Consider the following 16820-nt stretch of genomic DNA (forward strand, 5'->3'; position numbering starts at 1 on the left):
ACATGGGATTGTGGGTAAATCTTATACACATAAACCCATGTTTTTCCTTGTAGTTAAAGTGGATGTAAACCCAATGTCATCCTTTCTAAACTACTGCCATAGGGGTTATCTATAAGGATATACATGCCTCCTGCATGTATCTTTACCTGTGAAATGTCTCCCCTCTGTCTGTTATGAGACTTGAAAAACTGCAGATTCTGTGGGTAGGTCTGTTGTCTGGAGCTCGGTGGCTGGAGTCGTGATGTCAGTAGACTCCCCGCCCACCTCTACACTCCCCGCCCACCTCTACACTCCCCGCCCACCTCTACACTCCCCGCCCACCTCTACACTCCCCGCCCACCTCTACACTCCCCTTGTCAATATGCATTTTCTCCTGTGTATTTCTAACACTGAACTTCTGCTATGATCTCTAACATCCAGTGAAAAGACAGGAAAGTAACCACATGACTTCAGCATGCCCAATCATGCTGAGGTGTGGAACAGCCAATCCTTGCAGAGCTGCTGAAGAAAGAAGTGGGGGAGGGAATGAACAAATAATGAATGTCTTAGGCTAGTGCAGGAGAGATGTAAATCACCTGTCACTCACAGCAAGGGGGAGGATTTGACAAAGTTTTTCTCAGTTTGTCAAGATTTATCTCACTGAACAATAAAAGAGGATTGCTCAGAGCTGGATTAACTCTGTGTTGCAAGACTGGGCTCAAATGATAGGAAATCTTATACTCTACAGTATGATATCAAAAAAAAAAAAAATTTGGGGTTTACATTCACTTTAAGAGGGCTGGGCTGGTAGGGAGTATTTGTCTTTTAGACACATGCCCCCTTCTATGACACTGCAGTGAGAGGCGTGCCAAAAGAGGAGGTTCAAGGGCGCTCTGAGCAATACCAATGCACAACGTAGGTAAGTATAAACCGATTTATTTTAACCGCTTGCCGACCAGCCGCCGCAGTTGTACGGCAACATGGCTCAGCTGCGCAAATCACTGTCATGTTACGTCACTTCTTCGTGTGTGCCCGCTCCCACGATTGCTCGTGACGCATGGGAGAACCAGGATCTCTGTGTGTAAACACAGAGATCCCGGTTCTCTGAGGGGAGAAGTGACTGATCATGTGTTCATACAAAGTATGAACACCGATCTCTCTCTTCCCCTAGCAAGTCCCCTCCCCCCTTCAGTTAGAACATGTAGCAGGGAACACAGTTAACAGTGGCATTTTTACAGTAATCAATGCATTTTTGTAGCACTGATCGCCGCCATTACTAGTTAAAAAAAAAAATAATAATAAAAATGCTATAGTTACATAGTTACATAGTAGGTGAGGTTGAAAAAAGACACAAGTCCAACCTATGTGTGTGATTATATGTCAGTATTACATTGTATATCCCTGTATGTTGCAGTCATTCAGGTGATTATCTAATAGTTTCTTGAAACTATGGATGCCCCCCGCTGAGACCACCGCCTGTGGAAGGGAATTCCACATCCTCGCCGCTCTTATAGTAAAGAACCCTCTACGTAGTTTAAGGTTAAACCTTTTTTCTTCTCATTTTAATGAGTGGCCACGAGTCTTGCTAAACTCCCTTCTGCGAAAAAGTTTTATCCCTATTGTGGGGTCACCAGTACGGTATTTGTATATTGAAATCATATCCCCTCTCAAGTATCTCCAGAGAGAATAAGTCTATAAATCTATCCCCTATTTTGTAGACGCTATAACTTTAGCGCAACCCAATCAATATACACTTATTGTGATTTTTATTACCAAAAATATGTAGAATACATATCGGCCTAAACTGAGAAACAAATTTGCTTTTTTTTTTAAAAAAAAAATTTGGGATATTTATTATAGCAAAAAGTACAAAATAATGTGTTTTTTTCATAATTGTCGCTCTTTTTTTGTTTATAGCGCAAAAAAAAAAAAAAAAAAAACGCAGAGGTGATCCAATACCACCAAAAGAAAGCTCTACTTGTGGGAAATAAAAAAGGACGTCAATTTTGTTTGGGTACAACGCCACACGACCGCACAATTGTCAGTTAAAGTGACGCAGTGCCGAATGGCAAAAAATGGCCTGGTCAGTGGTCATTGAGCAGCCAAATCTTCCGGGGGGTGAAGTGGTTAATAAAAAAAAAAAAGAGACTTTACAAATCAATTTAACAGTGACTGCATCTGATTGGATGCCAAACATGTTGGCTGACAATTTTCAGCAGGGACCAGCACAATTTCGATCCATGTATCACTCCAAAGACATGCTGGTAGGTTAATTGGATCGTGTCTAAATTGTCCCTAGTATGTATGAATGTGGGTTAGGGACCTTAGATTGTAAGTTCCTTGAGGGTAGGGACTGATGTGAATGTACAATGTATATGTAAAGCACTGCGTAAATTGACGGCGCTATATAAGTAACTGCAATAAACACATAAATAATTAAATGTATGGAGACAGTGTTTGTATAGATGTCAATCTAGCGATCGACTTCTGCACAACCAGCCTGTCAAATAAATGCGGCTTAATCAGTGCCACCGGCTATAGCGGGCAGCTCTGATCATTGCATTTCGACAGTAAGGAAGTCTTTCTGCTGTCAGAACACAATAACTCAGCAGGAGCGATTTCCCCCATCTGCCTCGAATGTGTGGGTGGGGAAATGGATCCGTTTTTTTTTTTTTCGTTGAATGAAGAAAGAAGATTAATCTGTGGGCTGCTATAGTCAGATTTGGGTGGTTCCAGCATCCTTGTACCAAGTCTTATCAGTGCATGCAAGAACAGTGAAGTGGATGACTTCCCTACAGGGACAATCGTACCTGGAGTCAGGTCTCGGAAGTTGGTGCCGTCATGTTTTCGGATTGAATCGAACACCACCGTACGAGCCGGCATGTTAACTCCCATGGCGAACGTCTCTGTGGCAAACAGGATCTGAGAGAACAAAGCACAGCTTAGAAGAATCATAAAAAACTTTAGTACAGGTGACATTTTCTGAAACAAACGTGCCTGTTTTACATCAAAATACATCAAGGTACTAAAAACAAAAAGCCAACACACTTGCACACTGGTATAAAAAAATAAATGGTAAATTATACTTATCTAAAGTAACCCAGAGCCTCCAGAGTCTGCTACCAGGGGCGGCCACTAGAGGGAGTGCATGGATTAGACAAGCAGAGGGAAAACATCTGCTTTTTTTGGCCACAGAGATATCACAGATATTGCATACAATATATTAAAGACTTTCGTTCTGCTATTTTTTTCAGGTATGCAGATTATTGGAATTGTTCCATCAACTGCTGCCATTATATGTTTACTTTCTGAAATCACGATTGGCAAGGATTCAGTTTCTTTGGAAATTCTGTAGAAAAAAAAAGTAATCTTGTACTTTGACTCATCTTTGTTTACTTGGGGATTTTTTTTTTTTTTTTTTTTTTTTTTTTAACAGATATTTTGGATGTAACTTTCCATGTGTAAGTCAATGTCAATTACCTTGGGAAACATCAAAGCCTCTCTCCTATTGGGGTCTATATATATAAAACTTTTTTGGACAAATGTCACAAGCAATCGTCCTGCCTGAACAAATTTTCCCTGTATTTTCTCTAATACTATGACTTTCTATGGATGTCAGCACCAGCCATTCATCAAAGGGCTGTATATTTTCTGATAGGGGTCTTTCAGAAACATATACCCCGTTTTGGCCACTAGATGGAGTGGATGATCATTGGCAATCAAAGTATTAGAGAAAATAAATAGAAAATTCATGCAGCCTGGATGAATGCTCGTGACATTCGTGCAACAAATGTTTTATAAATGGAGCCCTAAGGCAGGCCATAGAATAGAATTATATATAATTAATCATTAGGTCAGCCCGTAACCTGTCCACCTTTAGGAGATCCCTGAAAACTCACTTATTCAGGGAAGCCTATCCCACACCCACCTAACAACCCCATCAAATCATTCCCCGCATCTATTACCTTTTGTACCACCACCCCCTCCCTTTAGAATATAAGCTATATGAGCAGGACCCTCCAGTCCCTTTTGTATTGTACTGTACTGTAATTGTGCTGTCTCCAGTCTACATTGTAAAGCGCTGCGTAAACTGTTGGCGCTATATAAATCGTTAATAATAATAATTATATGGCAACATAATTGAAAGATATTTCGGCAGGCTGATTGTACCCAAGTTGATTGATCAATCAGCTTGGTACATTCAGCCTGCCCATTAACGGTTCAAATCTCGGCCAGTTCCTGCTGAACCAGTCGAGATTCGAACCAAGTATGGCCGGACTTAGACTTTTTTTCTTTTAAGTGTTATAATTCAAAATGTTCAGTTTTGGCTGTTACAATACGAGTAATAACATTTTTATATTTCTTTTTTTTCTATAAATAGTGGCGTCATACTTAAAGAGGAACTCTGCTGACTTATAAGAATTTTTAGCTAGTCAGTTTAATAAAAAAAAAAAAAAATTATGCCTAGGCGAGAGTTGAAGAAGTAGGAGCGGGTACCTGTCAGAAAAAGGAGGGGGGGATTAGCAGTACTTTCACGTGAAGACCTGCTTTATTTTTCTTTTAAAAAGTCCCACATTAAAGCGGAGGTCCACACTAAAAAAAAAAAAAAATTACATAAAAAGGCTCCTAAGAATGTGAAAAAAAAAAAATTTGTCTAGCAATGGCTGTTGCTAGGCAAATCGTCCTAATCTGCCACTTCCTATTCCGTGGTAGTCTTCTTTTTCTTCTCCTCCTCGTGTTGCCTTCTGAGGAATGGGGTGCGCTGCCTTCTGGGACCTGTGTGTGTCCCAGAAGACAGCCGGCCATTCACAAAGTGCCGCACGACTCGCGCATGCGCAGTAGGAAACGGGCAGTGAAGCCGCAAGGCTCCACTGCCCGTTTCCCTTAGTTCAAATTGCGGCGCCGGGACCCGATCCGATGGAAGTATCGGCCTCGGACGGACGACATCGTGGGCTTCCTGGGACAGGTAAGTGTGCTTATTAAAAGTCAGCAGCTACAGTGTTTGTAGCTGCTGACTTAAAAAAAAAATTCAGCTGGAACACCGCTTTAAAGCCCAGTGAAGTGATTGGCCTCAGATGATACACAGGTATCCAGAGCTTCTCCCATTCTCTGGAACTCCCTACCCCAATCTGTCCGACTGACCCCTGAATATCCTTCTCTTTAAAGAAGCTTATCCTGCTTCTAACACACTGTGTTTTTATTTTCTCCATCAGCTCATCCCCCACAGCTATTACCTTTTGAATCACTTGACCCTCCCTCCTAGATTGTAAGCTCTGACGAGCAGGGCTCTCTGATTCCTCTTATACCAAACTGTAATGTCTGCCTTCATTTTGTAAAGTGCTGCACAAACTGTTGGTGTTATATAAATCCTGTATAATATTAATAATAATTAGTCATGTTCAGTGGGCGATACTGCCTTCTGAACATGACAAGGGGGGATCATTTTCGCTGTGCTGCGATGCAAAGTATTATGGATACAGTATGTGTATACCCCATATGGGGGCAGTTGGAGGGAGAGAAAAATGCGCTTGTTTTTACCCCCCCTTTCCCCCAAACCGTAGGTGTAAAGAAGACCTATAGGTGAACCAAGTCCATTTAGAGAATGGCATGTCAGATTTATATATTATAGCGCTTTTACATATTGTAAATTTAATTTCTACAAGGAGCTTATAATCTAACATCCTAACCTACATGCATACATATATACACACCATATAGCCAAGTGTATTGGGACACCTGCCTTTACACACATGAACTTTAATGACATCCCAGTCTTAGTCCGGAGGGTTCAATATTGAGTTGGCCCACCCTTTGCAGCTATAACAGCTTCAACTTTTCTGGGAAGGCTGTCCACAAGGTTTAGGAGTGTGTCTATGGAAATGTTTGACCATTCTTCCAGAAGTGCATTTGTGAGGTCAGGCACTGATGTGGACTAGAAGGCCTGGTCGCAGTCTCCGCTCTAATTCTTCCCAAAGTTGTTCTATCGGGTTGAGATCAGGACTCTGTGCAGGGCACTCAGGTTCCTCCACCCCAAACTCGCTCATCCATGTCTATATGGACCTTGCTTTGTGCACTGGTCCAAATAATTTGGTGGAGGGGGGATTATGGTGCGGGGTTGATTTTTCAGGGGTTGGGCTTGGCCCCTTAGTTCCTGGTGAAGGGAACTCTTAAGGCGTCAGCATACCAAGACATTTTGGACAATTTCATGCAACCAACGTTGTGGGAACAGTTTGGGGACGGCCCCTTCCTGTTCCAACATGACTGCACACCAGTGCACAAAGCAAGGTCCATAAAGACATTTGGGGTGGAGGAACTTGACCGGCCTGCACAGAGTCCTGACCTCAAACCGATAGAACACCTTTAGGATGAATTAGGGCGAAGACTGCGAGCCAGGCCAAATGTGCTTCTGGAAGAACGGTCAAACATTCCCATAGACACACTCCTAAACCTTGTGGACAGCCTTCCCAGAAGAGTTGAAGCTGTTATAGTTGCAAAGGGTGGGCCAACTCAATATTGAACCCTACAGACTAAGACTGGGATGCCATTAAAGTTCATGTGAGTGTAAAGGCAGGCGTCACAGTACTTTTGGCAATATAGTGTATGTACTTAAATTCAAAACCAAAAAGGTATATACTGCGCTATCCTATGAAGTATTCAATAAGCAAAAAAAAAAAAACCTGTGTCTGTGAAGACAAGAAATAATTAATGCTGCTGCAACCATAAATGTGAGACAACCTCCACTTCAAAATACTGTACAAAGAAAGGCTGCGCTGCTGTTGATTAAGTGAGTGTGATCATGGACCATTTATATGACCATAACATGTGCACCCATGTGTGATAAAAAACAATTCACAATATTAAAAAGGGAATAATAATTGCTGGGACAAACATTAAACTTAATTACCACCAATTTGGAACAAATATGATTAATCTATATCAATGAACAGTCAGATATCCAGTATGTTATGCAACGTCCATACATATAAACGTTCCTTTGCTGTAAATGTCTTTCACCAGTAAAAAAGAAAGATTATAAAATGAAACACCACTCTTCTGATGATGTGAAGCATGCAATGTTGTCACCCTGCAGATTGTGATGATAGGGAAATTCCTCCACCAAAAAAAACGATCTGCCCCTTACCAGATTTTTTGATCTCTTGTTAAGGAGATCGTAAGTGCAGGTGGCTATATCCCCCAGCCACTGGGTCTCTGTCAGAAGTATGGCTCCAAGGGTCACCTTTCAAGGGGTCCACTAGATGACATACTGGCACTCAGATCCCAAGGCTCCTCTGCTGAGACGTTGTTGGAAGGGGCAGCAGAGGAGCCTTGGGATCTGAGTGCCAGTATGTCATCTAGTGGACCCCTTGAAAGGTGACCCTTGGAACCATACTTCTGACAGAGACCCAGTGGCTGGGGGATATAGCCACCTGCACTTACGATCTCCTTAACAAGAGATCAAAAAATCTGGTAAGGGGCAGATCGTTTTTTTTGGTGGAGGAATTTCCCTATCATCACAATCTGCAGGGTGACAACATTGCATGCTTCACATCATCAGAAGAGTGGTGTTTCATTTTATAATCTTTCTTTTTTACTGGTGAAAGACATTTACAGCAAAGGAACGTTTATGTATGGACGTTGCATAACATACTGGATATCTGACTGTTCATTGATATAGATTAAAGGGGTTGTAAAGGTAAAAATTTTTTCACCTTAATGCATTCTATGCATTAAGGTGAAAAAACTTTTGACAGTACCGCCGCCCCCAGCCCCCCCGTTTTACTTACCTGACGCCTCGAATCTTCGCTGCTCGTCCTCGTCATCTTCATTGCAGCTCAGCCTGGTCGCTGATTGGCTGCAGTGGATGGATTGAAAGCAGCGCAGCCATTGGCTCGCGCTGCTGTCAATCACATCCGATGACGCGGCGCGCCGGGGGGCGGGGCCGAGTGATACAGCGAGCGGCTATAGCCGCCGGCTGTATCACGGGAGCGCGCCCGCAAGCACTCACCACCATGCGAGGGAGCTCGCATTAAGGTGGTAAATGCTTGCGGGGAGGAGCTGAAACAGCCGCCGAGGGACCCCAGAAGATCAGGTTCGGGGCCACTCTGTGCAGAACGAGCTGCACAGTGAAGGTAAGTATAACATGTTTGTTATTTTAAAAAAAAAAAAAAAATACCTTTACAACCCCTTTAATCATATTTGTTCCAAATTGGTGGTAATTAAGTTTATTGTTTGTCCCAGCAATTATTATTCCCTTTTTAATATCGTGAATTGTTTTTTATCACACATGGGTGCACATGTTATGGTCATATAAATGGTCCATGATCACACTCACTTAATCAACAGCAGCGCAGCCTTTCTTTGTACAGTGTATGTACTGTTCTTGTCAAATGCCTGTGTTAAAAAAAAGTGGAGGCGTGAAATCTCCTCCAAAGAGGAAAGGCCCCAATCCCTGAACCCCCCCCCCAAGGGTGCAAGGCTCTTGGCAGGGGCAAGGTACTCTTGGATTACCTAGGTGGATCCTGCTGGAGCCAGTCCTCCAAGTACTTGCTGAGGGTTCCCCCAAGGAGAGAACCCTGGTTGAGGAAAGGAAAACAAGACCAGAAGGACACAGATCCTCTCCCCAACGTTAGGACAGGCCCTGAAAAACCCGCACCCCCGTCTCTGCGAGAAAAAACAAAAAAAAAAAAAAACACACATGTGCAGGGAGAACATGCAAACTCCATGCAGATAGTGTCCTTGCTGTGGTTAGTACTGAGGACCCCAGTGCTGAACACAGAACCTCTGTTCTCAGATCTTGCATTGTTGCAGACATGAAAATGTAGAGGTCAGCACAGGCTGGAAGGCAAATAGATTGCGGTTTAGATGTCAGCATGGAGGCAAACACTGCGGAAGGCTGGGAAATATTTACACTCACATGGGCAGATAAGAAGCCAGCCGTCAGCGATTCATTTATCTCTTGACGGGAAAAAAAAATCAAACAAAATATTGATATATTAAGCCGTATTGCACAAGACAGAGTTCTCAGGAATCCTTGCAATCACACAGTAAACAGATGAAGGAGATACCAGATAAAGTTCTTTGCATTGCCCCACATTGTGCGCTCCGATTTTACTTTCATTTCCTGACATCCACCCCCCTCCTTCCATATGCTGCGCACAGCAGGGAGCCAAGCGATCATTGGTGAAAAAGCTGAATATTTCTCTAAAGAGTATTTATTTTTTTTGCAAGAAGCCCCCACTATATGATTGCTATGTGTTCCCATTCACACAGCATACCTAAAATTATTATAATATTTTGGACCTGTCTAATTGTTTCTTTGGAGCAGGCTTATACATAGGACTCTATATATATCACTGTGCAATGTGCAATTAGTAGACAGATTGGGGGGTTCAGTTTTTTGTTACGTGAATTAAAATACAATGTACCCCCAAGCCTTAAAGCGGTAGTAAACCACAATGCTTTTTTTTTTAAAACCTGCAAGGTAAAGTTATAATGTGCTAGTATGCATCGCATACTAGCAAATTATGTGAAACTTACCTTAAAACAAAGCCCTCCAGTGGAGTGCTGTCACTGCTGACAGGGCTTCCATCTTCACCCGGTCATCCTTCCTGGTTCACGTCCTCCGGCCGTCTGATAGGCCAAGTCACTCACGTGCATGCACACAGGAGTCGCTATCCATGGCCCAGGACTCTGAAGGAAGGGAACGGGCATGCCATTCCTTCAGAGCGCATGCGCTGGTGACATCACCAGCCCATTCACAAGAAAATATCTACTAAACAGTGCTGGTTTAGGAGATATTTACTGTACCTATAGGTAAACCTTATTATACGTTAACCTATACCACCATACAACTACTTACAAAGCCATCCAAAATTTAGCCCCCGGCTACATCACTAGCCTAGTCTCTAAATACCAACCTACTCGTTCTCTTTGTTCCTCTCAAGACCTCCTGCTCTCTAGCTCACTCGTCACCTCCTCCCATGCTCGCCTCCAGGACTTTTCCAGAGCCTCTCCAATCCTATGGAACTCCTTACCACAATCTGTCAGCTTATCTCCTACTCTATTAGCTTTTAGATGATCCCTGAAAACCCTCCTCTTCAGAGAAGCCTACCCTACCCACACCTAACTGTATTTTCATTTTCTCCATTAGCTCACCCCCCACAGTTATTACCTTTTGTTTCCACTTGACCCTCCCTTCTAGATTGTAAGCTCTAATGAGCAGTGCCCTCTGATCCCTCCTGTATTAATTTGTATTGTAAGTGTAATGTCTGCCCTCATGTTGTAAAGCGCTGCGCGAACTGTTGGTGCTACATAAATCTTGTATTATAATAATAATAATAATAACCTATAGGTAGATATCAACCATGGGAGTTTACTCCCACTTTAAGATCCATAACTCTTTGCTAGAGATCTGCCAGCACAGTACACACAGGGTAACCCCTTGGGATTTGTTAGCTGCAGTGGGCCGTGTTACACACGCTCTTGGCTGCTAGATCAACCAGGGGTGTGTGTAAATCTGGCAAGCCGACTGTCAATTCTTAGATGGAAGTTGTACATTTACCCCCCCCCCCCCCATTCCCGCCATGTTTCTCATACTCTGCTACCCTACTTCATAGGCCTAGAACATGCATAGTAGGTGTCCCCAGGCATAGATGAGGGAGACCAGCGAACATCCCTTCACTGATCCCCCCCCACGGCTAGTAAGAACCTGGAAGCGAGTATTTGGTCACCAGTGCCGGGACAAGGTCATCTGGTGCCCAGGGAAAAGATGGAAAACTGCATCCCCCCCCCCCCCCGCCGCTGTAAAAGCTACAATGCCTACAGACGATGGGATCTATACTGGGAATTTGTTAAATACTAGTATTGGCGGCGATCAGTGACTTAGGCGCGGTTCACACTGGGGAAACTTGTCACGCCCCATTCAGTACAATGATACCGTTCTAATCGGTGCGACAGGACACAGCACATCAGGTCACAGTACATCAGGGCACAGCACATCAGGGCACAGGTCACAGTACATCAGGGCACAGCACATCAGGGCACAGGTCACAGTATATCAGGGCACAGCACATCAGGGCACAGGGCACAGCACATCAGGGCACAGCACATCAGGCCACATCAGGGTACAGCACACCAGGCCACATCAGGGTACAGCACACCAGGCCACATCAGGGTACAGCACATCAGGGCACAGCACATCAGGGTACAGAGCCCAGCACATCAGGGCACAGCACATCAGGGGACACGACATTAACGCACAGCACATCGGGGGCACAAGGCACATTGGGGCACATAGGACATTAGGGCCCATAGCACATCAGGGCACGGGGCACATCAGGGCACAGCACATCACGGTACAGGGCACAGCACATCACGGTACAGGGCACATCAGGGCACGGGGGCATATGGCATATCAGGGCACATAATGGCACATGATGGGGCACATGGCACATTATGGGGCACGTCAGGGCACATCATGGGGCACGTCAGGGCACATCATGGGGCACGTCAGGGCACATAGCACATTAAGTGTGGCACATGGTTTACTAGCCTGCATGCAGAGCAGCACTGGAAGCATCTGTGATAAGTTCTCTCTCATGTCACGCTGCTCCCCGGCAGCCCCTCCTCTCTTCTCGTCCATCCCAGATGAGTCCCAGATGATGTCACAAGCAAATAGGGAAGGACGAGAAGAGAGGAGGGGTCGCCGGGGAGCAGCGTGACATGAGAGAGAGAACTTATTACAGATGCTTCCTGCACTGCTCTGCATGCATCTCGATCTACCCGTCAGGCGCCAGCTGTCGGCGATTGACAGGTAGATCCTCCAATGCGGGATAGAAACCCTAATAGGGAAGTGAGAGGCGGGGCGGGGCTGGTCTCAGGCTTGTGCCGGGTGCAGGAGCGCACTTGGCACATGTTAAAAATTATCAATTTTCGCGCGGCCTCTGCATAGGTAGCAGGAATTGTTACAACACCGGCTCACTGGCGCTTCTATTGCGCCCCTCTTCCTCCATTAAATGGTCCGCCCAGGGCATCCGCCCCCCCCCCCCTCCTTGTACCGGCCCTGTTGGTCACTTCCAGTTTCTGCTGTCACAGAAGCCAATGGAGTGCGATACGCACTTCATTAGCTTCAGTGGAGGGCACAGCCCTCCTTATAGACCTCCGATATCTCATTAAAGTGGAACTAAATTCAATCACCTGAACTAAACTAATCGTGATTGGTTTTCGGGGCCCCGTACGCGGCTAGGTTCCCAAAAAGTCCCACACATGTGGTATCCCCATACTCAGGAGAAGAACTAAATGGATTTTGGGGTGCAATTCCACATATGCCCATGGCCTGTGTGAGCAATATATCATTTAGTGACAACTTTTTGTAATTTTTTTTTTTTTTTGTCATTATTCAATCACTTGGGACAAAAAAAATTAATATTCAATGGGCTCAACATGCATCTCAGTAATTTCCTTGGGGTGTCTACTTTCCAAAATGGGGTCATTTGGGGGGGGGGGTTGTACTGCCCTGCCATTTTAGCACCTCAAGAAATGACATAGGCAGTCATAAACTAAAAGCTGTGTAAATTCCAGAAAATGTACCCTAGTTTGTAGACGCTATAACTTTTGCGCAAACCAATAAATATACGCTTATTGACATTTTTTTTACCAAAGACATGTGGCCGAATACATTTTGGCCTAAATGTATGACTAAAATTTAGTTTTTTGGATTTTTTTTATAACAAAAAGTAGAAAATATAATTTTTTTTGCAAAATTTTCGGTCTTTTTCCGTTTATAGCGCAAAAAATAAAAACTGCAGAGGTGATCAAATACCATCAAAAGAAAAACTCTATTTATGGGAAGAAAAGGACGCAAATTTCGTTTGGGTACAGCATTGCATGACCACACAATTAGCAGTTAAAGCGACGCAGTGCCAAATTGTAAAAAGTGCTCTGGTCAGGAAGGGGGTAAATCCTTCCGGGGCTGAAGTGGTTAAAAGTGATTGTAAAGTTTTTTTTTTTGTTAAAAATAACAAACATGTTATACTTACCTGCTCTGTGCAGTTGGTTTTGCACAGAACAGCCCAAATCCTCCTCTTCTCGGGTCCCTCTTCGACGCTCCTTGCCCCTCCCTTCTGTTAAGTGCCTCCACAGCAATCAGCTTGCTATGGGGGCACCCGAGCTGAGCCGCAGCTCCCTGTGTCCATTCAGACACAGAGCCACAGCCAGGCCCCAGCCCCCCCCCCTCCTCTCCTCATTGGCTCACTGAATTTGATTGACAGCAGCAGGAGCCAATGGCAATGAGGAGGGAGAATCTTGGGCAGCCGAGACACTCCTGCAACATCGGTGGATAGAGATGGGGCTTAGGTAAGTATTAGGGGGGCTGCTGCACACAGGCGGCTTTTTATCTTAATGCATAGAATGCATTAAGGTAAAAAACCTTCCGACTTTACAACCACTTTAAGACAGAAGAGTCATTGCTAAGGGAACTTACCACAGAAAACATGCTATCACATACTGTAAAACACCCCCGTTCCCATGTACATGTCAGGGATGCCTACGCATGATAACATTGATTGTGCTACATGTTACATTTTGCTGCGCACATGGGAATGAGCAATAATTCTAGGGCCATTATTCCAGGTTAAAGGGGTGTTCCGGACGTTTTTTTTTTTTTTTTTTAAAGTCAGCAGCTAACACTGAAGCTGCTGACTTTTAATAAGGACACTTACCTGTCCAGCGAGCCCGCAATGTCGGCCCCACCGAGGCCGATCCGTCCATCGGATCGGCTGCCGGCGCCGCCATCCTAACTAAGAGAAATAGGCAGTGGAGCCTTGTGGCTTCACTGCCAGTTTCCTACTGCGCATGCGCGAGTCGTGCTGTGCTTTCTGAATTTCCCCATTGTTTGCTGGGACACACACATGTCCCAGAAGGCAACGGGGCCACTCGCCGAAGAGGAGGAAGCGCCGCGGAATAGGAAGAGGCAGATTAGGAAGACTGCCTAGCAACAGGGGTTTCAGATAAGGTTAAAATGTTTTTTTTTTTTTTTAATTTTTATTTTTTTTATTTTTTTAAGAATTTTAATGCACTTTTTTATTTTAGGGTGGCCCTCCACTTTAACTCTAAAAATGTATGACCTGTAAGGGATTTTAAAAAGTGATTGTAAAGCTTGATTTTTTTTTTCATTAAAATAGCAAACATGTTATACTTACCTGCTCTGTGTAATGGTTTTGCACAGAGCAGCCATGATCCTCCTCTTCTCTGGTTCCCCGCCAGCATTCCTGGCTCCTTGCAGGAAATGTATTTCCTGCAACCACGGGACACACACAGGGCAGGGCTTGGGAGCGAGCATGCACGAGTGCCCCCATAGCAAGATGGGGGCACTCGTGCATGCTCGCTCCCAAGCCCTGTCCTGTGTGTGTCCTGTGGTTGCAGGAAATACATTTTCTCAGTGTATGGCCTGCCTAAGTAGGAAGGAGGAGCCTGTATATGTAATGAGCAAATATATTTGCAAACTATACCTACAGTACAAGAAAGGATCTATGGCGTTAGTGGCAGTTTATATTTTTTTCACCTTTACTGAACAGTATGTAGGTTGCATAGCTGGCCTCTCCATTTGAGGTCCTTTCCTGGGTGTCATTCTGATCAAACAGCTTTCGAAATTCCACTCACCCAGCTTGTTTTAGGTCAGCCCTCTGAGGCCAGAGGCAGCCAGAGAAATAGCATTTTCACAACAAGGTCAGCAACTTCTATAAGGAAAAGCAAGTCCGAGCGAACACTAACCTTAACCAGTCCGCGGCTGAACAGCATCTCCACCACCTCCTTCAGGATGGGCAGGATTCCGCTGTGATGGATACCAATTCCTCTCTTCAACAAATCCAGCATGTGCAGTACCTGTAATTATCATGTGTATACCATTATGTCTGTGCTCAAAACTCCCTTACCTCCAGCTAAGAGCAGCCATGGGGCTAACAATTTGCCATTTTGGTAATAAAAGCGTTTCTCTCTTCTCAATGACAGATCCTGTGGTGAGTGAGTTTTAACCACTTAAGGACCGAGCCTCTTTCTGAGATTTGTTGTTTACAAGTTAAAAACATTTTTTTATGCTAGAAAATAACTTACAACCCCCAAACATTTCATATTTCTTTTTCTAAAACCCTAGAGAATAAAATGGCAGTCGTTGCAATACTTTTTTATCACACCGTATTAGTACAGCGGTCTTACAAGCGCACGTTTTTGGAAAAAATACACTTTTTGAAATAAAAATAAGACAACAGTAAAGTTAGCCCAATTTTTTTTTTTATATTGTGAAAGATAATGTTACACCGAGTAAATTGATACCCAACATGTCACAAGTCAAAATTGCACCTGCTCGTGGAATGGCGACAAACTTTTACCCTTAAAAATCTCCATATGCGACGTTTAAAAAATTCTACAGGTTGCATGTTTTGAGTTACAGAGGAGGAGTAGGGCTAGAATTATTGCTCTCGCTCTACCGATCGCGGCGATACCTCACATGTGTGGTTTGAACACCGTTTTAATATGCAGGCGCTACTCACGTATGCGTTCGCTTCTGCATGTGAGCTCGGCGGGACGGGCGCATTTAAAAAAAAAATCTTTTTTTTCTTATTTTACCTTTTATTTTTATACTGTTCTTTAAAAAAAAAAAAAATGGTGTAACTTTTATTCCTATTACAAGGAATGTAAACATCCCTTGTAATAGAAAAAAAGCATGACAGGACCTCCTAAATATGAGATCTGGGGTCAAAAAGACCTCAGATCTCATATTTACACTAAAATGCAATAAAAAATAAAAATAAAATTTTGTCATTAAAAAAAAAAAAAAAGACCCTTTAAGAGCTATGGGCGGAAGTGACGTTGCTTCCACCCTGCAGTGATATGGAGACGGGTGGGGGCCATCTTCCCCTCACTCCACGTCAGGCTAGGGAGAGGATCTGATCGCCTCCACTGCTACCGACGGCTCCGGTAAGCGGCGGAGGGCACCGGAGCGTGGCGTTAGGGGGCGGGGCCTCTCTCCCGCTGCAGATAACAGTGATCTCGCTGCAGAGGCCACTTTTATCTTGAAGCGGACCGCCCGCTGAAGAAGAGGATACCAGGGTTATGGCATAACAACGATATTCCTCCGTATAACGACGGTGGGCGGTCCGGAAGTGGTTAAGCTGTATTCACATCTCAGCGTTTTGAATCGGGGGCAGATTTGCGGCGATTTTAAAGCGCCGAGGCATGAATGGCAAATCACAGAAAGCACATTTGAGATGCCAATTATCGCATCGCGTGAAGCCTGTTGCCCAAAGAAAGTTGAGGAGCTACTTTTAAACGACATGCTTAAAACAATGCGGGCTGCCACGATTGCAGCGCGATTTATCACAAGACAATCACGGCAGATGTGCTTTCTACAATTTAACATTCACACCTCGACGCTGTGGAAACACGAGCAGAATCTTGGCAAATTTGCCCACGATTCAAAATGCCAAGATGTGAAAGCAGCCTAAGCTTGCAGGGAGGGTTAAAGTTACGGTCCATTCAAACCTGATTGTGGGAGGAATAGCCGCGATTCCGCCCGAGATTTCAAATCGCTGCAAAGCGCGGGATGCGTTTGCGATGCCATTACTTCTAATGACACCCCAATCGCGCTGCAATTTTGCCGCGATTGTCACACGGCAAATCGCAATGCTGTCGTCCAAAGGAAGCTCATGTTCCCCAATGAGCGTCAAACGTCACACGTTGTGATTGCAGCGTGATTTACTGCACAGCAATCGCGGTTCCATTAAGAAATAATGCCATCGCAAACACGTCCCGCAATTTGCAGTGATTTGAAAGTGCGGGCCGAATTG

At 44.3% G+C, this 16820-nt stretch overlaps 1 protein-coding gene across 1 annotated transcript in view; it reads right to left on the bottom strand.

Moving 5' to 3' along the window:
• The window catches only part of SKIC2 (SKI2 subunit of superkiller complex), a 98154-nt gene that overhangs the window by 26107 nt on the left and 55227 nt on the right, over positions 1-16820 (bottom strand). The window contains exons 18-19 of the mRNA XM_073598429.1: positions 14749-14859; positions 2790-2901 (exon numbers count right to left, since the gene is read on the bottom strand). Of these exons, the coding sequence (XP_073454530.1) occupies positions 2790-2901; positions 14749-14859 (223 nt within the window). The remainder of the gene's footprint in view (positions 1-2789; positions 2902-14748; positions 14860-16820) is intronic.

This window comes from Aquarana catesbeiana, linkage group LG09 (assembly GCF_042186555.1).
Source record: "Aquarana catesbeiana isolate 2022-GZ linkage group LG09, ASM4218655v1, whole genome shotgun sequence".
Classification (NCBI taxonomy): domain Eukaryota; kingdom Metazoa; phylum Chordata; class Amphibia; order Anura; family Ranidae; genus Aquarana; species Aquarana catesbeiana.